Source organism: Ustilago hordei (assembly GCF_900519145.1).
Source record: "Ustilago hordei strain Uho2 genome assembly, contig: UHO2_contig_02, whole genome shotgun sequence".
In the NCBI taxonomy this organism is placed as follows: Eukaryota; Fungi; Basidiomycota; class Ustilaginomycetes; order Ustilaginales; family Ustilaginaceae; genus Ustilago; species Ustilago hordei.
The window spans coordinates 619,742-647,214 of record NW_024545252.1 but is presented as its reverse complement, the minus strand read 5'-3'; the positions used below and the strand labels follow the sequence as shown (position 1 = coordinate 647,214).

General features: G+C 52.1%; 12 protein-coding genes across 12 annotated transcripts; 4 read left to right on the top strand and 8 right to left on the bottom strand.

The window, feature by feature from the left end:
- Window positions 1–489: 489 nt before the first annotated feature.
- Window positions 490–1,851, bottom strand: UHO2_01008 (uncharacterized protein; the record flags this gene model as incomplete). Its single annotated transcript, XM_041553476.1, has 1 exon — window positions 490–1,851. One exon carries the CDS (start codon window positions 1,849–1,851, stop codon window positions 490–492), a length of 1,362 nt encoding a protein of 453 aa, XP_041409410.1.
- Window positions 1,852–2,261: 410 nt separating this feature from the next.
- UHO2_01007 (uncharacterized protein) lies at window positions 2,262–2,826 on the top strand (the record flags this gene model as incomplete). Its single annotated transcript, XM_041553475.1, has 2 exons — window positions 2,262–2,370; window positions 2,717–2,826. The coding sequence occupies 2 exons, from the start codon at window positions 2,262–2,264 to the stop codon at window positions 2,824–2,826; spliced, it is 219 nt and encodes a 72-aa protein (XP_041409409.1).
- Window positions 2,827–3,344: 518 nt separating this feature from the next.
- On the bottom strand, window positions 3,345–7,667 carry UHO2_01006 (uncharacterized protein; the record flags this gene model as incomplete). The annotated part of the gene is made up of 1 exon (XM_041553474.1): window positions 3,345–7,667. One exon carries the CDS (start codon window positions 7,665–7,667, stop codon window positions 3,345–3,347), a length of 4,323 nt encoding a protein of 1,440 aa, XP_041409408.1.
- Window positions 7,668–8,567: 900 nt separating this feature from the next.
- UHO2_01005 (uncharacterized protein) lies at window positions 8,568–11,984 on the top strand (the record flags this gene model as incomplete). The annotated part of the gene is made up of 1 exon (XM_041553473.1): window positions 8,568–11,984. The coding sequence occupies one exon, from the start codon at window positions 8,568–8,570 to the stop codon at window positions 11,982–11,984; it is 3,417 nt and encodes a 1,138-aa protein (XP_041409407.1).
- Window positions 11,985–12,141: 157 nt separating this feature from the next.
- Window positions 12,142–14,157, bottom strand: UHO2_01004 (uncharacterized protein; the record flags this gene model as incomplete). Its single annotated transcript, XM_041553472.1, has 1 exon — window positions 12,142–14,157. The coding sequence occupies one exon, from the start codon at window positions 14,155–14,157 to the stop codon at window positions 12,142–12,144; it is 2,016 nt and encodes a 671-aa protein (XP_041409406.1).
- A 1,987-nt stretch (window positions 14,158–16,144) lies between these two features.
- On the bottom strand, window positions 16,145–16,918 carry UHO2_01003 (uncharacterized protein; the record flags this gene model as incomplete). Its single annotated transcript, XM_041553471.1, has 2 exons — window positions 16,145–16,457; window positions 16,506–16,918. 2 exons carry the CDS (start codon window positions 16,916–16,918, stop codon window positions 16,145–16,147), a joined length of 726 nt encoding a protein of 241 aa, XP_041409405.1.
- A 777-nt stretch (window positions 16,919–17,695) lies between these two features.
- Window positions 17,696–18,157, bottom strand: UHO2_01002 (uncharacterized protein; the record flags this gene model as incomplete). Its single annotated transcript, XM_041553470.1, has 2 exons — window positions 17,696–17,996; window positions 18,087–18,157. The coding sequence occupies 2 exons, from the start codon at window positions 18,155–18,157 to the stop codon at window positions 17,696–17,698; spliced, it is 372 nt and encodes a 123-aa protein (XP_041409404.1).
- Window positions 18,158–18,394: 237 nt separating this feature from the next.
- On the bottom strand, window positions 18,395–19,672 carry UHO2_01001 (uncharacterized protein; the record flags this gene model as incomplete). Its single annotated transcript, XM_041553469.1, has 1 exon — window positions 18,395–19,672. The coding sequence occupies one exon, from the start codon at window positions 19,670–19,672 to the stop codon at window positions 18,395–18,397; it is 1,278 nt and encodes a 425-aa protein (XP_041409403.1).
- A 531-nt stretch (window positions 19,673–20,203) lies between these two features.
- On the bottom strand, window positions 20,204–20,725 carry UHO2_01000 (uncharacterized protein; the record flags this gene model as incomplete). The annotated part of the gene is made up of 1 exon (XM_041553468.1): window positions 20,204–20,725. One exon carries the CDS (start codon window positions 20,723–20,725, stop codon window positions 20,204–20,206), a length of 522 nt encoding a protein of 173 aa, XP_041409402.1.
- A 628-nt stretch (window positions 20,726–21,353) lies between these two features.
- UHO2_00999 (uncharacterized protein) lies at window positions 21,354–22,475 on the top strand (the record flags this gene model as incomplete). Its single annotated transcript, XM_041553467.1, has 1 exon — window positions 21,354–22,475. The coding sequence occupies one exon, from the start codon at window positions 21,354–21,356 to the stop codon at window positions 22,473–22,475; it is 1,122 nt and encodes a 373-aa protein (XP_041409401.1).
- An 82-nt stretch (window positions 22,476–22,557) lies between these two features.
- Window positions 22,558–24,183, bottom strand: UHO2_00998 (uncharacterized protein; the record flags this gene model as incomplete). The annotated part of the gene is made up of 1 exon (XM_041553466.1): window positions 22,558–24,183. One exon carries the CDS (start codon window positions 24,181–24,183, stop codon window positions 22,558–22,560), a length of 1,626 nt encoding a protein of 541 aa, XP_041409400.1.
- Window positions 24,184–24,604: 421 nt separating this feature from the next.
- UHO2_00997 (uncharacterized protein) lies at window positions 24,605–26,757 on the top strand (the record flags this gene model as incomplete). Its single annotated transcript, XM_041553465.1, has 2 exons — window positions 24,605–26,397; window positions 26,514–26,757. 2 exons carry the CDS (start codon window positions 24,605–24,607, stop codon window positions 26,755–26,757), a joined length of 2,037 nt encoding a protein of 678 aa, XP_041409399.1.
- Between the last annotated feature and the right edge of the window lie 716 nt (window positions 26,758–27,473).

Here is a 27,473-nt window from a genome sequence, read left to right as displayed (position 1 = left end):
TGATGAGGGTAGAGGTGAAGGTTGCGATGGTGCGATGGTGGTGGTGGTGGAGAGGTCGAGACGGTTGACCTTTGCCAAGTGGAAATTCAGGGTCCAACACCCATTCTTCTCAAAATCCACACAACGCGGTTGGTGGTGTTCAAGACCGCGTTCCGCCGATTTCGGCTGCTGTTAGCAGCAGCAGCGTCGCCACCAACGACTCCTCACTTTGTTCTTCGTCATGTCGGAAGCCCTCCCATGAACCAGATAGGGTTGTGTTTGGCACCGCCATAGCATTGAACCCACCCCTACCGTTGCTGAGACCTCTTTTTTGGCGTACTGCGTTGAGTGCAGTGCTCAAGTGCTGGGTCATTACTACTTGACTCTGATAAGCGGCTACATTGAAAGCGTGTTATAAAAGTACAAATGTGTGCATCTGATTGCTACGATATTCGCCTGCTTGTTGCAAAGAAGACCAAAAAGCGAGAAAGAGGGCAATGTTGGACGGGATCAGAGGTAGAAGTTGCGTCTGGAAACGCTCATCTTTGGCTTCCACTGGAAATCTAATCCTGTTGTTTCTTCCTCTCCTCTCTGTCGTTTCTTTTTGTTCCCTGATACAAGTTTCTCCTTCACTTGCTCCTCCTGCTCCTTCTTCTCCTTCGTCTCCTTCTTAGCTTTCTTTCCCGCTCCAACCCCACCCTCACCCTCTCCCTCCACGCCGTCACCCAAGGTCGCCTCTTCTTCCTCACCCTGTCCGCTCTGCATCGCATCAACCTCCTCCTTTGTCAACTCATACTCTTCACCATACTTCCCATCCCAGACCCCCGCTCCTTTTGGCAAACCTTCCTTCAAACTGTGCAACTTCAACGTAAACCTAGGTCCGATCTCTTGTAACGCCGTCTTTTCCGCGTTTTTGAACATGTACCTATGCCTCCTGAAGAATATGTAGTCTCGTTGGTTGTGACATGTAACAACCTGCCTGCCTTCCAATTGTGGGATTTTGGGGAACAAGGATTGTAAGACTGTTCCGACTCGATGACCAAGTATGGTGGTAAAGTTGTTAAGGATAAGTTCTGGGGTATGTGGTGTCGGGCGAGCTTTGCCGTAGATCTCAGCACCAGAGAGAATTGAGGTAAGGCGGAAAAACGCAGTGGGACCATAAGGAAGTTGGATGACAGTGAGCGCGAAGGGTGCTTTATGAGATTCGTTTACAACTAGAACTGCGTCGAAACGACGTTCGCGAGCCCAACCGCAAATCTTGCCCAGACCGACACCTTGGGCTTTTGATCTCGGCCTATACTCCGCGCCGGGGAAGACGGAGAGTAGCTCGTCGACGAATTCTCGTGTCTTTGCCGACGGATGCGATCGAGAGTTGAGCGATTCTAAGTGGGGTGAGGTGGAAGAGGAAGGCATTGATGTGGTGATGAGTAGTGCAGGTGGAGCACTTGGATCTTCATCTTCGTCCACTTCAGAGGCTGCTTCTTGCTCTTCCATCTCCTCTACACCCTCCTCCGCGTCATGTGCTTCATCATCATTCCCAATCTTCCCTGCAGCGGTTTTCGAAAGGCTACTCGGCCCAGGCCCCTCATGCGTATTCGGAGCGTTGATAATGGCCGGGTTGAAATCACGAGTATTCTCGATTGTGCGGGTTTTGTTGGCTGCCAAGCGGGCGGCTTTTTTGGCGGCACCATCTTCACCTCTTTCTTCTTTTGCTTGGGCGGAACGACGAGAGAACTTGGCTTTGTGTTTATCGGCTTTGTACTTGCGATAGAGTTCGGTACGCTTCATCTTGTTACCAATGTGTCTGAAGCTGCCTGAGGCCGGTTTGTTCTCGCTCCCGGAGGAGGAGGCTTCTTGCTTTTTGACTACCATGACGACTGATGCCTCTCCTGCTGTTGCGACTCTTTTTTTGCTTTCGATCCTTAGGAGTGGTGGGTATACGATGTTGAAGTCGGTGAAAGGTAGTAGGACACAATGGGTGGAATGGTGTAGAGGTGAGTGAGGAGAAGCTTCTCAGGGTTCGTTGCTAGAAATTTTGCCAAAAATGCTGGAATTTCTCCACAAGTCGGTCAAAAAAGTTGCCCGCACGTGATTTGACGTGAAAGTTGGATTTGTCATGCTCACCAAAACGAGAGTGAGATTAGCAATTTCGCACCCGAGTTTGGCCTATGTTCGGAAGCACTGTGGTTGCGCGCCTCGTCGCCATCAAAGCTGACAATATTCGCACCATGCTCCTTCTTGTCACCACACCACATACAACCTCACCCAACTTGTAGTCAACAATGTCGATCCTCGCCCGCCAGACCGTTCGATCCGCACGCACCGCTCTGCATCAGCAGCAGCCTTTGATGCGTCGTAACTTGCACGTCGAGAACACTCACGAGACCGTTAGTATCCATAGCCCTCCATGGCAGTGCCATATCACACCAGGACAACACACACTTGCAACATCTTTCGGCTTCTACTCGCAAACTTGCGCTAGCTTCCTGGAGCCTGATTCGGAAAATTCTGTTGCATTTGGCAATCCGTCACACGGAAGCAGTATTGCTAACTTTGACTCTCTTTTCTTGCCCTTGCGTAACTTGTGCTTTCCGATCAACCTCTTCATTCCGTTGCGGTGCACCTCATTAGTCTCGTAAGTCTCGAACACAGCTGTCCTTTATTGCACAGAATGAAGATGAAGAGGGATGACCTGCTAACATCAGATCTCCACATGTCTTACTTTGCAACGAAACAGTTCCCTTCCCCTCCGGTCCCACCCGCAAGGTCCCCGTCGCTATCGGCCTTACCACATTCCTCGTCTTTGGCTTCTCGCTGCCTTTCATTGCTGCCAAGTTCCAGATGTAAGTCATCCCCACCTTTCATCCCATCATTATTCGGCGAAACATCCATACTGATAACTCATTTTCTCCGTACTTCGTACGATTGGGGGAATAACAGTGCCAAGGCTTCGTGGTAAACACTTTGCAAAGTTTCTGCACTAGGTGATGATGTAGCTTTTTGAAGACTTGTCCGCTTTGTGCTGGATAGTTTGCAATACACAGATCTGATTTCCAATACGTCTCGAGGCAATTGATAGGGAAGCGACTGTGGTGATACAGACGAATGCTTTCTTCCGTTCTTCGCTTCAGGCAGATGAAGGGAGATGAACAGGAGAGAAGACATTGTAAGGCTCTTGGATGCAACTGGGGCCGCACGCATCGTGTACGAGGCACAGATGCTCACGATGATTTTGAGACGCACAATCAGCGCAATAGACACAAAGGGATACTCGGCTTAAGTTGCTATACAAGCAACCCGATATTGATTATAACGAAGCCAAATGACTAAAATGAAACTATACACATATGATGGAACTACCCCATCTAACGAGCAGCTCTTCTCTTCGCCACCCCCCTCTTACTCATCTTCCACAAATACTTTACATACGCATAAACCACCATTGGCACCACCACAGCGGTCAAAGCAATCCCGATGAACCAAGCATATTCCTTCGACTCCAACCTGTTCCCTGGCCTATTCACGTTGACACTGAAAATACTCGTCATGAACACTGCAATAAACACTGACAAACCGATCGTTGCCAGCAAGAGAATCGCCGAATCCGCCCCGTGTCTGAACTTTTGATTCTCTATCGTAATCTGCGCCAAATACGTATGGTGAATCTCCGACAACCTTCCTTCGCCAGAATTAAGCTGGTTGAGCATTGAGATGATGTGATCGTGTACATCGGACATGTACATAGATACTTCTGTTCTTGCCAACATGTTTCTTGCGTTCCCACCAATACGTAGTAGAGCTTCTTGTTGTCGCTGAAGTTGCTGCATGTCTGTGAGACGTTTTCGGAGACCTTTGACGGCGTCGTTTTTGGGTCCGAGAAGACGCGAGAGACCAGTGACAATCTTACGAGTGTCGGCGATACGGTGAAGCATGATGGATTGATCGGCGGCTGCTTGTGTGTCAAAAATGGAGTTGCTGGCTTCGTCGATTTCGGCAGCAGTGCGTCGCATTTCTGCTTCGAGAGAGTCTTTGAATTCCCATTCGGGCAGACGGGAGATGGTCACTTTCTGCTTCTGCTTGACAAAGAATCGAGGCAGACGGTCCAGAAGGCGATCGGGTAAATGGAGAACGGGTAGCAAATGCAATGCTCGCACTGTCTTCAGTCGTCGCACTTCTAGCATCGGCGTCCTTTTCTCCACTTCAGACGACTTTGGAAAAGACCCGACAGACACAGGCTCTACACTGATCAGTCGGCCTTCGGGATTGGAGCCGAGAAGGGCACGCTGACGTCTTTGCTTGGGAGCAAAGTTATTGAGCTTGCGACGATTGCGACGGCTATTCAGGGTTGGGTGTTCGCTAGCCAACTCTTCCACTTCAACAACTTCAGACTGGACGAAAGAGATGAGCGGGAAGAAAGCGTCGACGACGGAATCGTACAGATCGTGAGCAACCCAGTCAGCTGTCAACTCGACAGGGCGCGTGATCTCGAGAAGACGAGCAGCTACACGATCAATGTGCTTGCTGACGTCTTCGAAAGCGAAGGAGATGACACCGTGAGAGAAAACAAGAAGGTAAAGGTTATTGGCACCAACGCTGACACCTTCTAGACCTTCTTTACCTCCAATACCTTCGACGATTTCGACTCGACCCTTGCCAAGGCGAGCTGGGGCCGCCAAGCGTGCATTGTGGCCATCATTCCGTTCTTTTGTCTCGGCATCTCGGGCGCCGGAGACTTTTTCTGTACCAGTGATCTCGTGCATCTCGATGCTCTCCTCTTTTGAGTTCGTGTCTTCGCTCCTTTTGGTCTTTGACTCGGCCTCACCCTGCACAGTGACATTGGAAGTCGAAGATCCCGTGTAGTTCGGTGAGCCGGGCGAACTCTTTGTCGTTGTCGACGTGTATCGGAAGTATCGCTCATCGATAGCTCGGATCACAACAAAGTAGTATCCGAGCCGGTCAAAAACGTCGACCTTTTCGCGCGGATCTTGCTGCAACACGTCCTCAACCGTAAGCGGGTGCATCGGAAAAAGTTTGGAGATCTCGTGCATGTCCTTGTAGGTAGGACAGTGCACGTGGAGCCACCATGCACCTTCGTCTGAATGGTCGGCTGTTGTCGCTGAGGCGGCAGCCTTGCTCTGATTCCCGTCTGAAGGTGTCTTGCTGAAGTTGAACTGGCTTTCGCCCGCACCAGCGGATGGTGGATCTTTCAAAGTCTGCTCTCCATCCTTCTTCCCAGAGCTTCGAGCGGGCGAGAAGGAAGGCGGTGCCCGACCGAAGTTCATGCCGAACGCAGTCGCATAGTTGGGACTCAGGGGCATGTCAGACAAGTGACGACCCGTTCGTGTCTCCTCATCCTGGTCAGTCGGAAGGCTCTGGTTGAAGCTGTAGTATGTTGGCTGCGGTTGCTCTTTTACAGGTGAGGAGCCATTCGTAGAGACTGCCGCGCTTGCGGGCTCTGCAGTTTGGGATACGGCAGCTGGCTCTGTTGACCCTTCAGGCAGGTCAAGAGCAGGAGGAGGCAAGGCCAGATCACCACCAAAGAAGTCAAGCCCTTCTTGTGCGGCTTCTGGGACGGGTTCAGGTATCGAGGTCTTTTCAGTGTGACGCGTGGCCTTGGCATCTCTGGCTTGCGCCCTCTTGGCTCGATGATGAGATGCTTTCTCGGCGGCAGCTTTCGCCGCGTGTCTGTGATGACGGTGCAGTGCCGGATAAGCCGCTCGCGGGTCGAGACTGATGTCACCACCTTGTGAGTCAACTTGTCGCAGATAGTTGCGAAGCACGTAAAGCTGATTGCGGACCTGGTCCCAGCTCTGAGTTCTCATCGTCTTCTTGAGCACAGCCGAAGTGCCAACCTGCGGATCCGGAGTAGCTTCTAGAGTAGGGAGGGTCGTGCATGCTAAGTCCATGGGTAGGCGCATGGGTGTGAAGAGCTGATACTCGGTAATGCCTCCTGCCAGCTCCTTTGCGCGCAATGCTTTTGCACGAGCGCTTCGACTTGGTTTAGGGGGCAGTCGACCCTGGCGAATGAGCTCCTCTTCGCGCTTCTTGGCACGCTTTGCAGCCTGTCTCGCCTTCTTGTTCTGTCGCCTTCCCGTAGCTTTCTTACCGAGAGGAAAGTCTGACAGAGGGCCAAAGTAAGGAGTGAGGGGACCTCTGCGGCTGGAGATGGGCGAACCGGGTAGATCACTTGCGTCGGACTGATCACCCCTTGAGCGTGTCCCTCTGCTACGACGAGACTTGGCTCGCTTGCCTGAAAGCGAGAGGCGACGAGAAGAACGCCTGGACCTCGTGCCATCGGTTGTTATCGACTCGTTGTCGGACGAGGATGATGAGGAAGACGAGGAAGACGACGAGCCAGAAGAAGAACTGCCCGAGCTTGAGCTAGATGAAGAGCTGGAACCATCGCCGAAGAAGGCACGTAGACGGGCAATGGTGATACCACGACCGGAGCTGGAGCTAGAGGAGCTTGATGAGCTGGACGAAGATGACGAGGAAGAGGAGGAAGAGGAACTGCTTGAGCTGCTTGAATCCGCACTGCTGCGTGCCGAACTACGACTGCCGCGGCTACTACGAGAGCCGCGACGTGAGCGGGATCTGCGTGAGGCTCTGCTTCGACGACCTCGTTGCGTGCGACGGCGGGTGCGGGAGGCTGCAACGTATTCGTCGAGATTTCTGTAGGTATCTTCGGCTTCAAAGCTTGGTGGTAGGTCGACTTTGCGAATGCGCCTCTGATCTGGAGCGAACTGAAGCTTTCGCTTGGGCTTGCGTCCGACTTTGGAAGCCAAGGCAAGCGCGTCTGCGGTGGGGGCGTTTGCTTCTGGGACGTCGAGGGGAGGCTCTGCGGGAAGCTCGATGATTTCGTCGCCAAGCTGCGCCGCCCTGGATGAGGTAGCAGGCGTGCGATCTTGGAAGTGGTCATGTTCGTTATCGGCAAGATGCGGATCAGCCTCTCGTTCTCGGCGTGCGCGTCTTTCTGCTCTTCTCGCTTCTCGTCGAGCGGCTCTGCGCGCCTCCTTGGACTTTTGCACGGACGAAGCATGAAACATGGAGGAACGTCGAGCGTTGAGCGCAGGTGACGTGGGATTCGTATTGGGTGCTGAAGTAGAAGGGCCGGCCAGACTGGCGACTCTGCTGAACGCATTTCGAAGCGGGTTGGGCCTTTGATGACGGTGCGAAGTTTGCGAGCTGCTGTCAGCGGAGCGCATGCTTCTGGTACTGGAAGAAGTGATTGTTCGATGCAGATGAGGTGGAGCAGAGATCGAACCCGGAGCAGGAGGTGGATAGGTGGACGACTGGGCATGCTGAGAAGAGGAGGTGGGCGGGCCGGCAGTAAAGATGGAAGCGTTGAATACGGAGAGCACGGTAGCAGGTGCACGCTGACGGTATTGTTGACGTTCTGCAGCTGGCGGGAGAGATCGCAAAGCATCGTCCATCATAGCATCCTCTCGATTGGCTGGCCTACGTGGTGGAGGTGGGAGATCTATTGGCAAGCGAACAGCAGGAGGTAGTGCTGGCTCTGCGAGGTCTAAAGTTGCGGCTTCGACCTCATCGTCGGCTGGAGTTTGGTCTTGTGTCGAGCCTGGTGCAGGATTAGCATCCGGTACGCTGTCGTTGACATTTCTTGACGAGCTCGGTGACACGCGGTCAGGGCCATCTAAGCTCAGCGGTGGAGGAGCCGGAGGAGACATGGCGAATGCGTTGAAGCCTGATCTGCTTCTCTACCGGCGATTCAGGGGTGAAGATGACGGATGGCATTAGCCTTGTTGCACTGCGAGCTATGGTCGAGTCCATTCTCCGCCTCGAGAAACGGAGTACGAGCATGGATATGTGGGGATGACTGAGCGATGTCGACGTGATCGTGATGCTAACAATGGTCGGAAAGGAAAGTTGAGAGCACAAAGCTCAGTAGCTATGTACGAGCATGTATCGCTAAAGGGGCAATACAAGCCATGTAGCGGTCCATCTCTACGCCATAAGAAGAATGTGAAGGAGAGTAGAGGGATAGAGACGAAGAAAGCTGCGCACAAATGAGGAGAAAGCTCAGACTGACAAACAAGCGGTGCCGAAGTTGGGCACGTTTTCTCTTGAAATCATGCCGAGGTCTTGGAAAAGTTAGAACTGTGTGTACGAACGGTCTAACATCTCCAAATGAGGCAAATGTCTCCACGAGCCCGCTGAAAGATGACAAACGCGTGTTGCCAAGATGTGTGTGTGTGTGTGTGCGCGCCTGGCCATGTTTTTGCGGCCTGGATTTCTTTTCGGTGGGTCTCGTTCTTGTGGCTATGTTCGCGCATTGACCAATTTCCGAGCCAAGACTAACACACCACTGCCATCGACCGTCTCCCTTCTCAACAGCTTTATCGCAGCTACACCATCTCTCGACTTCAACCCTTACCATCACCCATCCCCTTTCGCTTCTGTTAGACGCTGAGCGGCTCGGTTGTCTCACTAACCTTCAGCTTTCAGGTCCGATCTTCGCCACATCCAAACGAGCAAGGTACAACACACTCTCCTCTGGCCGAAGGATCCGTGCGCACAGGCTCAATAAGCCCGTATCGTTCTGACCTCTATATACACACCTCTCAGCAATGCCTTCGGACCGTCGGTCGTCGTCGGCGGGCTCTGGCCACAGCTCACGTTCTAGAGCGGAACGTGCAAATGGCAGTATGGGCCCCGATGGTGGAGAAGCAGGCAGACGCATCGCCGCTGAAGACGAGTACATTCGTCGAGAGCTCACCGAGGCCACCTCCTTCTGCAATGCCTTCTGGGGTCAAAACGATGCTGGCTTCGAAGCCATCTCGAATCGTATGAAAGCTTCCCAACGAACACTTGACGAGCTCAAGTCTCTCTACAAGGAACGTGCCGATATCGAAGCCGAGTATGCAAAGCGTCTAGCCAAGCTATCACGTCAAGCTCTGGGTCACAGCGAGACCGGTGCGCTCAAAGCCGCGTTCGATGTCGTCAAGAACGAGCTCGACACCACCTCGCGAACTCACAGCGACTTGGCCAACATGATCAAGAAGGACCTCGAAGGTGCCGTCACCGACTTTGCCAATCGCAGCTGGAACGCACGTAAGGCTGCTCAGGCCAACATCGAAAAGCTGCACAAGAACAAACAGACTCAGAAGAACTACGTCAACAAGTCGCGCGAAAAGTACGAGCAAGATTGCATCAAGATCAATGGCTACACTGCTCAGAGTAGTCTTGTGCAGGGCAAGGATCTCGACAAGGTCGCGTACAAGCTCGACAAGGCTCAGGCGACTGTCAGTCAGAACGACAAGGACTACCAGAACTTTGTTCGTGCACTCAAGGATACGACTGTCAAATGGAATGCCGAGTGGAAGGCTTACCTCGATCAGTGCCAGGATCAGGAGGAAGAGCGCATCGACTTTGCCAAGAGCAACCTCTGGAACTTCGCCAACGCTGTCTCTGCTGTCTGCGTCGCTGATGACGAATCGTGCGAGCGCATCCGTGTCAGTCTCGAGAACGTCGACACTCCTCGCGACGTCCAGTTCTTCATTCAGTACTGTGGAACAGGACCACTCATTCCTGCACCTCCTGAGTACATCAACTATGCCAAAGGTCAGGCTCCTCCTGCTCGTCCCACTTATCACACTGCCAAGTTCCAGCGTAACACTGTCAGACCGACACAGCTTCCCGTCCCACAGCAGCCGCAACAGTCACAACAACAACAGCAACAACAGCAACAGCAGCAACAGCAGCAGCAGCCACCTCATTCGCACGATTCGTCGCAGGGTACCTCGCCTCAGCCGCCTCATCTAGGCTCGCAGTCCGCTACGGTACAACGCAATGGTGCACCTTACCAAGACAAGCCGATCCCAGCTCAACCTCCTACCCAGCCGCTTGACCTCTCACAGCGTCAGTATGAGCACGAGCAACATCAACAACAACCTTATCAACAGCAACTTCCAGCTGCCGCTCAAGTGAGTCCAGATCCGACCCATAACCCTTCCATCCTGCCGAACCCTTCCCCTCGCACTCCTGCTCCTCAGCGGAGAATATCGGCTAAAAACTTTCTTGCTCGCACTTCTTCGATCTCTCAAAACAAATCACCCAAATCGCAGTCTTCATCGCGTCCAGCGCCTGTAGCACCTCTGGGTAGCAGCCCTGCCCCAGCTAACACTCATGCCCAGGCCAGTCAAGCCGCACCCACTACCAACGCTGCTGATGACGATGATCCGATCGCCAAAGCTCTTGCTAGCTTGCGTATGCGTCCTGGCGGCAAGTCGCCTGCTCTTGGACGTCGGGAGAGCCTCTCGGCGGAGTCGCAGCCACCGGCTCCTTTTGCCCAGCCCGGACAGATCGTTCAGAACATGCCGCCTCATCACCGTGCTCATTCGCCATCACCTTCGATGGCAACCAACAACTTGCCTCCTCGTGCAAGGTCGCCCTCTGCTGCGTTTATGCAAGCTCCTCAGCGTGCCGCTTCGCCTTTGCCAGTCGAAGAAGTGGTGGGTCAGTATGGACAGTCGTTCCCCGGCGAGCGCAAGTCATTGTCTCGACAGAACTCGGTCGCTTCGCGTGCAGGTGGAGCGGCGTCAGAGGCTGGTAGGAGCCCGTCGAAGCAGCAACAGCAACAGCAGCCGCAGGAGCAAGGCTTTGCAGGTGTCGGTGCTAGAGGTCGTAGCCCGAGTCCTCAGCCTTGGTCTCGACCGACTCAGCAGCAGCAACAGCACCCACAACAAGCAGCACAGTCGCCTCGTGTACCAGCACCAGGTTCGGATCAGCTCCGAACGGGAACGCTATTGCGAAGACAGTCGCAGGTACCACCTCGCAGCACGACGCCACTCGGCATCGCTCTGGACGCGACTGGCTCGGTGACCCACGACCAGATGGCCGTCGACTACATGCGTAGGGCTGGCAGCGTTCCTCCTCAGCAGCAGCAACAGCCTCCACCCGCCGCCGCTGCAAGCGCTGGAGTGGCACCAGCACAACAGCCACCGCGTCCGGCTTCTGTCGTCCATGCCAACTACGCCCCACAGCAGGTGCCGCACCATCAGGCGTGTCCTTCTGTGTCGAGTCAGTTCAGCACCGCTCCTGGACAAGCCCCTGCTGCTCCTCAGCTGCAGAATCCGTACGGTTACCAGGGTCAACATGCATCCCAGCCATCTATGTTCTCGACTGTCGGTCAGTCTGTTCCGCAGATGCCGCCTGCAGGTGCGCCTCAGCAGCAATATGGAGGTTACGCAGCACCACCAACTGGCTATGCTCCAGGCCATCAGCCTACGGCGAGCCAGAGTGTCCCAGCGCATTTGGCACAGCACCAACAGGCCCCTTCGCACTATGCCGCCGCCTCGCCTGCTCCTGCACAGGCTGCTTATGCGTCACCCGCCCAGCAAGCCGCTCTTCCTGCTGGATATTACGGTCACCCAGGTGCCGCTGTGCCACCCGTCCAACAAGGTGGTCAGTATCCCGTGGCTCAAGAAACTCCCGCATCCGCGTTCATGCACGACTACCTTCAGCAGCAGCAGCAGCAGCAGCAGCATCAACAACAACAACAACAACAACAACAACAACAACAACAACAACAACAACAACAACAACAACCACATGCCCCACCTCCCAACGGTATCAGCCATGTTCACCAACCCAGCACAGCTAGTATCGCACCTTCCCACTACCAGCAGCAGCAGCAACAACAACAACAGTGGGCACGCGCAACAAGCCCCGCCCCCGCCCTGGCTCCAGCAATCGCAGCTGCTCAACCCCCGCAACCTATCTCTGCAGCACAGCAAGGTCAGCCAAGAGGCCACGCTCCAACAGGACAATACAGCGATGCGGGTCATCCGATCCTGTTCTATGTAAAGGCATTGTATGATTACCAGGCGACAAATCCGGAAGAGTTTAGTTTTACCACGGGTGATGTAATTGCGGTTACGCATACGGAGGCTGATGGTTGGTGGCAGGGAGAATTACTGGATGAAGCGAGGAGGAAGGTTGGTGCTAATACATTCCCGAGTAATTTCGTTGCGTTGCTTATGTAGACGGCTCACTTCTCAGAAATGGGGCTGAGGGGGATGCAATAGAGTATATCAACTTCAATACGATATAGACTGTAAGTGAAGTGTGAAAGATCATAAGATTTCGTCAAGCTAGCGTGGAACATAGATGGGTATAAAGCAGAGACGGAGACCGTATGGTCTAAGCAGAAGTGAAGAAGAACAACACCCAAACCAACCAAGCGAACAAGGCTATGTATAACGCCACCATGAATTTCATCTTTGGTCCGGTCAACGGTGCGTTCGTCCTCTGGAGGGTTCTCCACTCTTCCAATTCATCATCACTGAGGTTGTTCAGGCCGGATTGAGCGATGACCTTTTCGTAACCGCGGACAGGAGCATCCATTGCATCCCACCAAGTCTTGCACGAGGCGTAGAGGACAGCTCTCTGCCCCATCAAAGCTCGGGTTTGACGGTCGAGGATGAGTCGTTCGAGAAGCATCGAGTATGATTTTGCACAGTGATGGAACCATGGTGTGTTGGGGCTCATGGATGATTTGAAGTCCAGAGTTGTTGGGATTGGGGTTGAGAGTCCGACGGTCGGGGACTCGGGCTTGGATGGGGAAGAAGTGGGAGAAGAGCGGAGGGTTGCATGGAGGGAGAGAGCAGCGGATGAGGCAGCAGAGGCGAATTCATCGATGGTGCTGGATGTGTTTCCCTCCTTCAGCGAACGTTTTGCGCCTGGTGTGGGGGGTCTGTTTGAGTTTGCAGCACCTAGAGTAGTCTCCTTTGCAACAGCATTGACATCGAGCAAGAGACCGGTCTTGCCGTGTGAGACAAGGTCTGAAGTTCCTTCCGCGTGCAATCCCACTACTGGCAACCCAGATGCTAACGCTTCGAGAACGACTTGTCCAAAAGTTTCGGTAAAACTGGGGAAAGCGAAAATGCTTGCACTTGCATACATAGCCGCCAACCTGGATCCTTTCTGGTGGCCCATGAAAGAAGCATTGAGTTCGAGCTTGTTGCATAGACGAGTGAGGTCAGCTCGAGCAGGACCATCACCAACGAATACCAGTTTCGCTTTGGAACGGACTGAGGTGGGGAGAAACTTGAAAGCTTCAATTAGAAGACGGAGATTCTTTTCCCATGAGATGCGACCGACGTAGAGAACGACGGTTTTCGAGTTGAACGGTTCCTGATCGACGCGCATTGCGGCTGGGATGGCATTAGTGTTACGTCTTGTGTTAGGGGAGGATAGGGCGGGTGGTGGGAGCAAAAACCCGGATGAGAGGAGATCAGGAACTCCACTAAGGCTGTCGTAAGCGGGAGGAGGAGAGAAAGAAAACTCTGGCGAAGCAGCAAGGTTGGTGGGTGGTGTACGGATGAAGCTATCGTCGCTGGAAGCACTACCCCTCTTGCCGCCAGGGATGATTGAAACACCCAACTTGCCTGCCAAGTGCGACAACGCTGCCTGCTCTGATCCGAACCTTGCTGCAGCTTCGGCCGCCGCGACCGACGGCGAGAGAGGCAAGCGCAAATTAGCAGGCTTGGGAGTACAGCCCCAACTCTCCCTCAAGTTGTCGTCTCTAGCTTGCGGGTTGAAGATCTCGGTGTCTACTCCACGAGACCAGATCTCGACGTTGCTGAATCCTTTTCCCTGTAACATCCTCCTCGTGCTCTCCGAGGGGCAGAAGACCATCTCGCATCGATCGTGAAGGTTCCTGGCCAAAGCCCACATGGTCTTTTCCAACCACGGCATACCGAACAGTGTCGCATAAGTCGGCAGATTCGTGTGATAAGACGAAACGCAGGGCACTTCGGGCAACCACTTTTGGACAGCGGGCAGCATCTGTGCTCCCAACCAGATCGGGTCAACAAAGTGGATCACATCAGGCTTGAACTGTTGGAGACGACGGACGAATCGAGGTCGCATAAAGTTGAGCTTGAGGCCAGGGTAGATGATGAGAGGGACACCGAAGGTTCCCACCACGGCATGGCCAGCGTATTGACGGATTCCGGTCTCAGGGCCAAGGACGAGTGCTTCGTGGCCTTCGTTGTTGAGATGTTCGAGGAGACGGGCCAGGGTGCGGGTTACACCGTCCACTTTGGGGAGAAAGTTCTCGGTTACGATTGCAACGCGTAGTTTACGACGCTTGTTGTCGCGTGGGTAGGAGGTCACCATGTCGGAGATGGAGGTCACGGGACGAAAGTCTGCCATGTTTGTGGCCGTGCTACTCCTTGTCAAGAGCTGATGAAGGGGGCTCGACGTGAAAGCGAGTATGTATTCGATGCGGCGTGATGACTGGTTAGAGCGTGTCGGCGCAACGAGGAGAACGTCTTGAGACGTGGTGGTGTGTTGGAGGTGATGAGGCAGGGGAAGTGAGCCGGGAAGGGATCATGTATATGTTTGGACGACACGGTGGCAATCACTACCTCGAGCGAGGATAGGGGCTTGATAGCAAGTCAGAATGCTCGGCGCACAGCAGGTCTGTCGTCAGACGAGGATCATGACAGGGACACGCAGAAACAGGATCAAGTCATGTCACTCGAGCACACTCTGCAGGATCAGCACGTACCGGGTGTGACGGACCAGACGACCCTGCATACCAAATGAAGCACTATGCATCTTTTGCCATTTGATGCCGAGGCCAAAAAAGCCGTTGGTCGTCGTTGTGTTGGGTGAGTTACGCCACGGTAGAAAAAGTTTAAGGGAAGAGACTAGTGAGCGCACGTTGACATTTGTGACTGTCCACGTCTCGAGGCAGATTTGCCGGCCCAGCATTGAGCATTGGAGGACCGCCACCTCTGACCTGTATCCAGTCTCCCGGCACGAGTCGCTGGTCGGCGGTCGAGGGGTCTCAATCAACGTACGCTCTGCACGATGGCACGGTCTTAGATACCCCGCTCAACTTGACAGGTGCCGTCTCACACAAGCTACACTCCCAAAAAGCCTAGAGCTGCGACAACATTAACACAACTTTTACGGACGGCCAACAGCATCCTGTGGCGCTCGAAGATCAAGCAAGGAAAGCGACTGAAGTGTTGCAGATGTGAAGTAGAATTGCTGAAGAGGTTACACTGACAGCAAAGGAGCAAGCTCGGCTTTGTATTCTCCCAGGATGAGCACGTTCGCTGAGTCTGTCTTGGACACGGCACGCTCCAGCCTTGAATCTCGCACACAATTGTCCACGTGCAGGCCCCATTTCAGTTGAGAATTCTGGTGCTAAGTTTCGTATGAGTCATTTTGAGTGCTATTTACATAAGCATATATATATGTGCATGCTTGGCAGTCACCTTCAGCCTGTGCCCATCTATGACTAGTTCACCCCTCACATTGCTCCTAAGTTGTCATGGTAACACCTTTGCATCCCACATGCATAGCCACCGACATGTGGTTTCATATTGTCAGTGGTTAATTGCCCTCTGTGGACCCCATAGACTATGTTTGGTTCCAACACGTCTCCAGCCATTGTTACATTTCCCTCAACTGTCTCCCTCAGCAGGGAAGCGGGGAACTGCTGAGCCACTGTACCTTGCTATGGTGTCAGTCCCAACCCCTGCCATGCACATCATAATACTTCCTTGCCTACTGGCTTGGTGAAGATGTCAGCCAAGTTGTCCTTAGTGCCAATATATTTGATCTTGACATTTCCATCTTGTACATTATCTCTGATAAAATGGTACTTGGTGTTGATATGCTTCAACTTCCAATGTTGTGCTGGATCCTTGCTGACCTGAATGGTGCCTGTGTTGTCTGAAAAGATTGTGGGGCTGCCAACATCAATTCCAATGGCCTTGAAGAGGTGCCTGAAGAAAAGTACTTCTTGTGTGGCTTCAGTTGCTGCCACAAACTCTGCTTCCACTGCTGACAAAGCAGTACAGTGTTGTAGTGCTGACTTCCATGCAACCAGGTTCCTGTGTACAAACACTGCTGAACCTCATGAACTTTTTCGTTGTGTGGTAGCATCACTTGCCCAGTTCGCATTGCTATGCACTGTCAGAAACTCTTGTTCCTTGTCGCCATTATATTGTAGATGGACATCCTGGGTGCCATCTAGGTATTGTAGTACCTTCTGTGCTGCATCGTAATACTCTTTTGATGGTTGAGTCATATAGCATGCAAGGACCCCTACTGCTTGGCTGATGTCTGGGCATGTTCCATTCGAGAGCCATAGGAGCTTGCCAACAATCTGCAGGTATTCCTTTCATTCGGCTGTGCTCACTGCAGTCTCTGGGGCCAGTATGTCTTGGAGCAGTATGCTGGATTTTTTCCTGTGTTTGTCTAGGTGTTCATCCAGTAGTTGTTTGATGTAACTGGTCTGCCTAAGGTCCATTGTCTTTTCTTCATGATTCCTGGTGATCTTGATTCCAAGGAAGTGAGACATGTTGCCACCCTCCTCCATCTTCCACTTCTTGCCTATTTCCTCCTTGATGCATTTGACTGTTTCTAGCTTTGGAGCTATAATCAATGTATCATCAACATAGATAATCAGTATTGTGAAGTTGTCTCCTTTTCCTCTGGTGTAGATACATGGTGAGCAATCAAGTCTATGGAAGTTCGAGCACTGCAGGAACTTGTCAAACTCCAAGTTCCACTCCTGTCCTGATTGCTTGAGTCCATATAACCCTTTCACTACCTGATAAGCCTTTCCTTTTGGTACCTTTGCCCCTTCCAGTGGTTTCATATAAATGACATGCTTGAGTGTGGAGTTGAGGTAGGCCATCATGATGTCGAGTTGATGGACCTCCCAGTCCCGCTCCACTGCCAGTGACAACAGGGCTCTTATCGCACTGAGTGGTGCCACCAGTGCAAAAGTTTCTTTGAAGTCTATGCCCTCTCGTTGTGTGAATCCTCGTGCAACGAGTCTTGCTTTATGTTGGACAGGTACTCCATCGGCATCCAGCTTAAGATGGAGGACGATCTTAGAGTTGACAAGTTTGGTATTTGGTGGTACGTCCATGATTTCCCAAGTTCCCATGGCCTCCAGTCTGTCCAACTCCTTGCATACAGCTTCTTGCCATTGCTGTGCATATTCACTGGCGAGTGCTTCTTGTCAGGGGTCTCGTGCCTGAAACCCAGGACAGTCTGTCGAGATACTCGGTGACTATCAAACTGTGTGACAGCTATTGTCTCGGTATTGGTGACTATCAAGTTGCACAGTGACAGCAGGTGGCATTCATTGTATATACTATCGTAGGTTTCGGCTGACCTCTGTGGACACTCCATTCAGGGGTAGCTCGGCATGATCAATATCAATGCTTTGGTTATGATGACACCAAGGTCTGGTGTGGGTGTTGATGATGATGAGGTTGATGACATTGGTGATAAGGTTGGTGAGTGTTGATGATAATGAGGTTGATGGTGTTGGTGATAAGGTTGGTGGTGTCAACACGAGTGTCCAGTGTGTTGACTTTGATGCTTGAAGTGATCCCTGGACTGCAGTGGACTACTGCCTTCGGTTCTATCTATATCCAGACCGCTAACCTACTATGGGGTGCCTATGGACATCAGGTAGTGGTGATACAACACACACACTACAATGAGGAGCAACCTTGATAGATTGCTGCTATGCTGACTGTAACTAATGAGTACTTATGTTTCTAAAGTATTGACTAGTTGTATGGTGAGTAGAGTGGATGAGGATCCACTCGACCTTTGATGATGAGAAAGCATGGTTATATACCTCTTCACAGCATCGCCAGCGATGCTGCTCCTGCTCTCTACTCCAGAGAGTACCTTCTTCATCGAGTACTGTTCAGGGGCCTCTCCTGCCTGCTTGGTACCCCTGTCCCTCTTGAACTGTGTCAACTCCTTCGACACTGCTCCTCCTCCTTGCTACCCTGCTTGTTTGGCACCCTTGTGCCTCCTGAGTGATGTTGACTCCTTCGACACTGATCCTCCTCCTCAGGACCTGTCGACCCTGCTCTTCTCGAGCCCCTGAGTGGTAACCATCTGCATGCTCCTTGAGCTTGGTCCTCTTCATGGCTGTGCCTGCTCCTTGAGCTTGGTCCTCCTCATGGCTGTGCTTGGCCCTCCTCGCATATGGCTCGGTCCTCCTTCGCATGTGAGTCCATAGAAGTCCATGGTCTCCATGGAGACTGCACTATGACCATGCTCTCTACTGGTATCGACTAGATCTTCGATACCTGTGCTCCTTCCATATGAACCAGTGACCCTCCTGCTTCTTGAGCATCCAGGCCCATGACACTTCTTTCATTGTTGGTGTAAGGTTTAGGGTGGTGGTGTTCGCTCCCCTGATCATGTCTTCAAATGCTATCTCCGATCTGTTGTCTTCAGTATCGTTGATCAGTTGTTCAATGGGTGCATGTTGGAGTGAGTCTTGCTTGTCAAGTTCTTTGATTTCTGGTTCAGATTCGAGGTCGTTTGCCTCTGGTTTGGCACTTTCTGCTTCGAGGCTCTCAAACCCGATTTGCAGTGGGCTTTGTAATTTGGGTCAATCATGCCAACCTTTGTGTTCATGGAATGTAGCTGAATTGCTCCACCAGATGGATGGCATGTGGTCTGGAGTGAAGAATTTCCATCCCTTGTGCTCATCATCATAACTGATCATGATTCCTGGTATGGCTCTTGCACCATGCTTACCTGCATGATCTTTCTTTGGGAGGTGAACCCATGCAAGGCAACCAAAGACATGCAATTGTTTTGCCAAGCCGTGAGCCGTCGTGCAGTGAAAGTCTTCATATGGAATTTTGTTGGCATTTGCTGATGGTGTCAAGTTAAGTACATGTCCAGCAGCCATGATGGTGTAGGGCCATAGTCCTTTTGGCACCGATCTTTGGACAAGCATTGCATGCATCTTCTCTTGGAGTGATCTGATAGTGCACTCTGCTCTCCCATTCTGTATGCTGATGTATGGGGTGGTTTTCTGCCACTTAAGCCCTGCTTCCTGCTTCCATTCCTCTGCTGCTAAGCTTGACCATTCCATTCCATTACCACTGCAAATACACTTTAATGTGCGATCTGTTGCTATCTCTGCTGTTTTGGTCCATGCTTTTAGGGCAGGGAATGCTTCTGCTTTGCTTAGGAGCAGTTTCACATACACATAGGATGAGGCATCATCAACAACTACCAGTGCATGATGATAATTTGGATGTCCTTGTAAGTCTGTCATTAAGTTGATGTGTATCAACTCTAGTGGCTCCTGTGCTCGTTCCATTTTGCTGCTTTCCATTCTTGCACATGTTTGTTTTGCTTGACTGCAACAGTTGCAGTCTCTTGTGTTGTGCTCGAGCTGTGTGTCCTTTCCCAAATAATGAGCCTGGATTTGCTTAGTTTTGTTTCTGCTGGGGTGGCCGAATCGTTTGTGCCATAGTTTGCTTATCATGTGGCTTGCGGGCCTTGCTGGTGTTGTGTTATCATCAATGCCCTCAAGGGGGTCATTGAGCTGTGCTGCTAGGGAGTCGCTGTGAACTTCCCATCTTTTCTGGCATTGGTTGGTCTTGCTCTTAACCATGCTTCTGTCATGTTGGAGGATTGTAGCTCCAGTTTCTTCAAATATCACTCGTGCACCATTTTCAGTTAATGCTGGGACAGACAATAGATTCTTGCTAAGGTTGGGAACATAAAGTACATCTGTAAGGGGTATTTTAACATTTCCAACTTGCAAGGTCACATCTCCTATTGCTTGTACTTGCAACCATTCATGTCTGGCGGTATCTATGGATCCTTTCTTTGGCATCAGAGCAATGAGTTTATCCTCATCATGTACCATGTGATGTGTAGCTCCAGAGTCCAGAATCCATGTACTGCCTTGATAATGGTTGCCAGTGTTGCTTACAAAAAGGGTGCACCTGAATTCCTATCCCTGCTGAGTAGAAGTTTGTTCTTGGCTGCTGATGCAATTGATTGCAATGTGCCCAGGTTGCCTGCATTTGTAACACTTAGCCAGCTCATTAGGATTTGTGGGATCACATCTGCCTCTGTTGTAGCCTTCTTGGTTTAGGATTTGGCTAGGTCCACTGGCTTGGTTGGTTATGTTCTTGTTGCTGGCGAGTCTGGTTGTGGCTCAGATACAGCCTGAGAGTTTGGCTTCTTGATGTTTCTTGGCAAGTGCATGGTAGGCATATTCATAGCTACAGCCTGGCTGTGCAGCTTTGAGGGAGTCTACTGTCTGAGTATAGAGCCAGTTGTCTTTGACACAGCAGTACAAGGTGGACTTCTTGAGCTTTTCATCCATGTGACTGCCCAGTCTTGCTGTGTCATTCCAAATTCGATCCAGTTCCTTTCCAAGGTTGACAACATTTCAGTGTACTAGCTTGATCTCATGCACTTGGTCATGAATTGCAGAAAGTTTGACTTCATCATTGATTGTGAGCACTGCTTTGAGTTTCTTATACAGTGTGGAGCCAAGTTGTTCCTCTTCGCCTTGTTCTCGAATGGTGTATGTATGAATACTGCTCTCAGGACTGTGGTTGCATGACAACAAGATGAGGCCTAACAGGTGACTGTTTAGTTCTTCATCATAGTCTGTGTGGTTGCTAGATATTTCCCTGGTGAGGATTTGTTTTGCGTTCTTGATGGGCCATATGCAGTCCATAAACATGGGCTCCCAGATGGCCCAGTTGTTCTCGTTGAGCTTGATGGTCTGTGATACAATGCTGAGTACTGACTTAGGGATCTTTTCAACTTGGCTGGTACTTGGTTGGAGATTCATCATGGAGAAGGCACACTCCAAGATTTGGTCTTCATTCCAGTCAGTGTGAACCTCTCTGATCATTTGCATGGTGTGTTTGAGTAGAGCTATGCTGTCTACTCTGGGTGGCATCTTGATGGCAAAGTGCCTTGAAGCTGCCGAGCTTCAGACTCTTAATCAGTTGAGAATTCTGGTGCTAAGTTTCGTATGAGTCATTTTGAGTGCTATTTACATAAGCATATATATACATGCATGCTTGGCAGTCACCTTCAGCCCATGCCCATCTATGACTAGTTCACCCCTCACATTGCTCCTAAGTTGTCATGGTAACACCTTTGCATCCCACATGCATAGCCACCGACATGTGGTTTCATATTGTCAGTGGTTAATTGCCCTCCATGGACCCCATAGACTATGTTTGGTTCCAACATGTCTCCAGCCATTGTTACATTTCCCTCAACTATTTCTTTTGTGATTTTTCTTTTCTTTTTCTTTTCTTTTTCTTTTCTTTTTCTTTTCTTTTTTTTCTTTTCTTTTTTATTTTTTTTCCCCCCCCCCTTTCCTAAAAACAAATTCGCCGTGTCCCGATTTATCTTCTCGTATCTGGCTGCAATCGGGTTGATCTTCCTCCACCTCGAAGACTTGAACTTTTTGGTTTTGTTCACACGAGCGGTCACCTTCTCCAACCCCTCCTGACAAGTCATACCTTTCGGATACACATATCATCCAGCTAAGCCACAACGGCAGGAGTGACACCTCAATGCCGAACCTGGACAGCATCCTCTCCTTTCCCAGCAACGACGCTGGACCATCTTCTGGCGGCGAAAGGACTCCGATCCCACCACGATCCTCTCACGTTCTCGTCTCAGACACGACCGACGCACCGGCTCTGTTCGTCTTGATACACTTCTTGCGTGCTTCGCATGCGGTCAACAAGCTTCATAGATCTACAGCAGCATCAGATAGAAAAGGCAAAGGGAGAGCACACACAAAGGTGATCTGGCTGGGATGCAATTCTGATGGGATTGTACATCTTAGCAACGTTGCTCGGAAGTCTGGCGTGCATTTGGATGAGGAGATGCGAAATGGTGCTTTCTGCTATATTGATGCCAATGAGGTAGCGATTGGTGCTGCAGATCATGGCGTAGAGCAAAGGACGGCTGCGATGAGCATTCACCAGCAGGAGGAAGGAAAATCTCGGGTTGAGCAGGCATTGCAGGAGCTGTACGGAAGGGTCAGCCGTGAGCTCGCAGAAGCTGATACAAAGGATCGGCTCGGAGAGGCGAAGACACATGACTGGGCTTCAAAGAGCGTCATCATGATCGATGACTTGACGGCGCTCGCCTGGGTTTTGGACCCAATTGACTCGTTCGGCCAACCCGTCGACGTTTCCAAACAACTAATCAACTGGGTGATTGCTCTAGCCTCCCTCGCTGCAAGAAAGAACGCAAGTCTAGTAACACTGATGCACGCGGACTCAACATCTTGCAGCAAGGCCGGTGCATCCGATCCCACCGATGAGTCCCTCCTCGCATTCTTCCTCCAGAAGGCGGACGTATGGATCGAGGTGAAAGAGCTTGCAAGCGGAAGAGCAAGGGACTGCGATGGAGAAATCACCGTTCATCCGCTCGTACGGCCTTCCCTTGCTCGCACGTTGCCTTCATCTAATCCATCTTTCGCACCACAACAACAAGATCAAGCAAGAGGAGTGCCACCACTTCAGGCTTTTGCAGTGGAGACACCATGTCCGAGCCGGGCAAAGGCCGTGCTGTACCGTATCGCTCCAGATGGCCAGAGTGCAGCACTCGATCGAGGCAACGTTGGCTCGAATACTGGCAGGGTGCAGATTTGGGCTCGTGGCACTGGTAGAGGGTTCTTGTAACACAGCCACGTAGAGATGCGATTGATGGAATACATTCACCGCCATAGTGGGCTGCTATAATACATGTTTTGCCGTGTGAAGATCAACCCTCGATAGCCTCGAAAGCACAACAAAAGAGCGACTCAGAAGCAAGCAAGATCTTCTGCCCGTCAGGCGACCACTGCAGCTGCGATGCCTTCAAGTCGTCGTTCGGTATCGGAATGGCCTCTGCTCTTTGTCTGTACTGCCTTCCCCCTTCACCGGCAGATGCAGTGGGGATGAGTTCCCAAGTGCAGATTGCGCGATTCTCGCAGACCACTCCGAGCTTGCCGATGTGACCTGGTCTCCATTGGATCTTCTTTGCCACTCCATTCAGCTGCATTACAGCAAGTAGGCGTGGTGACCGCCCCGAGACCCTCGCTTCGCCCGGCTCTGAGAAAGCAAAGATCCAAACAGCATGCGGTAGGCGCTCGTTGAAGGCTGCTAATAGGTTGCCTTCTGCACTCCAGCCCATCCATGAGATCCCAGCTTTGTTTGGTTTAGTAGCATCGATCTTTGACGAAGGGAGGGTGAGTGGAAGGCTGGCTTGTTCCAAGCCGACAATGCCACGTGCTCTTGTCTCCTCCAACCAGGAAAGAGGCTCTCGCCACGCGATCAGTGGGCCGTATATTGGCATGGAGGTGGGATCTTTCGATGGCCGGATCGAGGTACTGGACAGGTCAAGGGAAGCTACCTCTTCCCATTCTATGCTCTCGAGGACTCGAACCTTTTCATCGCCGCCTCCAACGGCAAGGAAGAGAGAAGATGGATGCCATTCGACTTGGCGGATACCGAGTCCGCCACCTGCGACGATGTGAGGCAGCTCTGCGTTGCATTCGTTCCGTCGTTTTGATGATTGCGGACGCGAATCGGGGAGGATTCCTGTCCGTGTGACTGGTGTGCTGGTTTTCGAATCCGGCTCGATCAGAAATGTTGCTCGCAGAACCCCGAGTGGGCTGTAAATTTGCAGCTTGTATTCGAGTGGTCCTTCCAAGACGGCTAGACAGCTTCCATCTGGTGCCCATGTTACATCGTGTGCGTCGTTCACTGCCAGATGGAACGCTTGTTCCACTTTCCACATTTCTTCTGATTTAGGCTTGTTTGTGAACTGCTGCAGGTCCTTGTGCGTCATCTTTTGACACGAGAATATGTATAACGAGTCTCGTTCCGCTCCCTTCAAGAGGCTCGCAAAAAAGTTCGGCTGTTTTGGCGACCATACGATCTTGTCGTGCTTCGGGCTTTCGATGGCGGAGATGTGCTGATCGACCAGGTTGTAAAGCGATGCACGCAGGTGGTTCTGGCTGAAAAGAATGAGCGTCTTTGGCCCATATGGCGGCGCCCACGTTGCATGTGAGAGTCCATCGGAACCGGAAGAGATGCGAGCTACCCACCCTGATCCCTCATCAGATCCATCGTTCGCCTCCTTAGCTGGGTCAAGGGAGACCACGAACACGACCCCGTCTTCCTTTTGCCCCGGATGAGCAGCGAGCAAGAAAGCCCCATCGGGCGACCATTCGAGTATGCTGATCGATGCTTCCAGTGTCCACGTTCGGATGACTTGGAGTGTCGAGCTGGCTCGTACGACTATCGAACAGGCATCATCGCCCGTGACTGAGGCTAAAAAGGTGGAGCCAGGGGAGAAGGCGATGCATCGCCAAGAAGCGTGGCGGTATGCTGCTGTAAAGTCCATCCAGCACGTAGAGACCTGCTGTTATAGGGATGGCGGTGTATGTCGATGGTGAGAATGATAGGTCGAACGACCTTGGCGTTCAAGTAGCAGCTGCAAAATGGCTTTCAGCCATGTCAAGGAAAGAGTGTTACATTCCAGCATCTTCTCTAGGGTCAACTGCAGCTTAAATTTGTAGGACGCGCTGTTGAAGGCTGGCAGAATCGGCGTCACGTGACCTCTGAATTTCGGCAAGCGTTTCGAAACTGCCGAAACGAAGACGCTCAATTGCTGCGCCCGGCACTTGGTCACCTTGCCTCCCTCCCGCATCCACTACGCCCTCACCTTTCCATAGACGACTCGATTCGACTCAACTCAGCACCACCATCATTGTGCATCGTACCAACAACGCATACGCAAGGACGCCCAAGGCTTGAGGGCAAACATGTACGCCGACTTGGAAGAGGCACGTACTCGACGAGGCGGTCGTCGAACGTCCAGAGGATCAGATTTAGAGATCGAAAAGAGTTCCAAGTCCTCCCATGCGGAAGAGAGCGAAAACCCACGATCAAGGGAAAAGGAGCTAGCGGAGCAGCTTCGAAAGCGTGCTCAAGCATCACGAGTCGGTAACAATGGTGACTCGGCTCGGGGACGAGGACGTTCAATGGCCGCTTCCAGTCGGTCTTCGCATGCCTCGTCGCCCAGCCGCAGCCGCAGTCGTAGCAGAGACAGTGCACGCAGTCGAAAGAGTCATCAATCTCGCAAGAGTAGTTCGCGAGCAGATGAGGAGATGGAAGAGAAAAGGAAGAGGAGACGTGGAGGAGAAGAAGAAGAAGAAGAAGAAGAAGAAGAAGAAGATCTCTATCGCAGGGATCGAGATCGTGTCGTCGAAGAGGATGAGGAAGAACGTGCCCGCGAACGACGCCGACGTCGAAGCGATCGCAGCGATAGAAGGGACGACCACCGCGACGAAAATGCCGGACCGGCTTCCGACCGATCGCATCATCGGCACAGTCCTGCACCATCCTCTAGCCGTGCGGACCGTGACGTCCGCGACCGCGACCGTGATCGGTACGGATCTTACTACGATGATCGACGCTGCGACAGAGGTGTTGACCTTGGGCATTCCAGACGAGGCAGTCGCGGTCGCTATGATGACGATGCTCGTCGTGCTCCACGACGTCGAGGCGGCCGCTACGAGAGTCCCGCCATCTCAGTCCGATCTCGTCGCACGCCCAGTCCCGAGATTGACGACTACGAGGAGCGTTCAGTCTTCTGCGCTCAGCTCTCGGCTCGACTCAGTCAGCGTGACCTCGGAGAGTTCTTCGAGGATCACCTTGGTGAAGGCGCCGTTCAGGATGTCCGTATTGTTATGGACCGCCTCACTCGCCGAAGCAAGGGTGTTGGATACGTCGAGTTTGCGGCTCGCGAACTTGTGCCCAAAGCCATCGAACTTTCCGGCAAGGATCTCTTCGGCATCCCTATCATTGTCCAGCGCACCGACGCTCCACGCAACGGTCCTGCCTACGCCGGGCCTGGTGACGCATCTGCCCGCAATGGCTTGACACCTCATCCCGCTGTCCCTCAGTTGGACCCTCGAGTCCTCGCCAACGCACCTCTGCCCATGCAGTACCACACAGCGGGCGCACCCATCCACATGAATGTCGCCCCACCTCAAGCACCTCGAGCACCTCGTCCTGGTCCTAACATGCCCAACACCGAAGCCAGGCTCTACGTCGGTAGCCTCCACTTCAGTCTCACAGATGAGAACGTCAAGGCGGTATTCGAACCTTTCGGCGAGATCGAGTATGTCGACTTGCACCGCGAGCCCGGGACAGGCAAGAGCAAAGGTTTCTGCTTCATTCAATTCAAGCATGCTGAAGATGCAAAGAAGGCTTTGGAGCAGATGAACGGATTTGAGCTCGCCGGCAGAGCGATTAGGGTAGGCAACGTCAATGCTAAGGGCACTGGTAGTGCCGGGTCGTACTCAAACGGCTCCTGCCCCGGCTCAGAAGGTGGCGGACATTTGCCCCAGCTCACCTCTGCTTTCGATGATGGTGGAGGAGCAGGTCTTAACCCTGAACGCCGCGCTGCACTGATGGAGAAGCTTGCACGCAACAACGATCCCTCTCCTACCATTTCCGAGGCTACTTCAGCAATGATTCAAGAACGACCCGCTGGCATCCCCGAATCGACCTCAACTTCTTTGTTGCTCAAGAACATGTTCAATCCCGCAGAGTAAGTGGCACACCTTCGCTTCCCTTAGACAGTCCTATTAGAAGATTTACTAACCGTAAGCTTTTTTTTTTTGTTTTTTTGTTTTTTTGTTTTTTTTTGTTTCTCGTGTCCAACAGAGAAACCGAACAAGGCTGGGACAAAGACCTCGCCGAAGACGTCAAAGACGAATGCCATGCCAAGTACGGTGCCGTCACCAGTATCCATGTTGAGAAGGACTCTGCAGGCGAAGTCTATGTCACGTTTGCTAACCTTGATGGTTCGAGAAAGGCCCTTGAGGGTCTGAATGGCAGATTCTTTGGTGGGAAGCCCATAAGTGCTCAGTATATTCCGGATGCTTTCGTACAAGCCAAGCTCGGTTAAGGCCTACGCGCTCAACGAAACGGTATTCGCGTCTCTGGCCTTTGATGTCGACAGTGACTATCATTTCTTTCCATCTCTCCGACTTTATCTCAGTGCCAGGTCCAAAGTATCGCAAATCTCAAGACAGTCGCAGTTCCGCAACATCGACACTCACCAGGTGATGGCAGTAATCGGTTCCGATACCCTTCTTCGTCTTTCGCCTTGCTGCCATCTTTAACGCCCCGTCGTCTTTATCAGATTCGTCTGGCTCATCACACATCTTTTCCTTCTTCGCTTTTCGTTAGGCTGCTGCCTGTTCGACGTATCTCATCTTTCTGCCGTACAATCTTTGCAGACAGACAGAAACCAAAAGAGGCTTATGCTGCCGCGTAGTCCAGCCAGCCGAACTCACCACTATTGTTCGCTCGACTAGACAGGGTATGTCAGCTCTTTCGGGGGTTCTGAAGTCTTTGCTGCGCCATCGAGTTGCCACTCCGCTGTGCTTGCAGACCCTGACCTTCCTGTCCATCAACTTCGATTCCTCTTTTCTTTTGCCACACTTGCCATCTATCCTGCACGCAATTTCTTCTCCTTTTCTCTGTATATCTTCCCGCAGAATTCGGCCAGCTCACTTGCTGATCTGCCTTCGCTCGATTTCATCAGAAATGGTTGATATCGCCTTTCAGTCTGCTGTAAGTTGCTCGTCTCTCGTATCCGCCAAAATGCACACGTCCTTG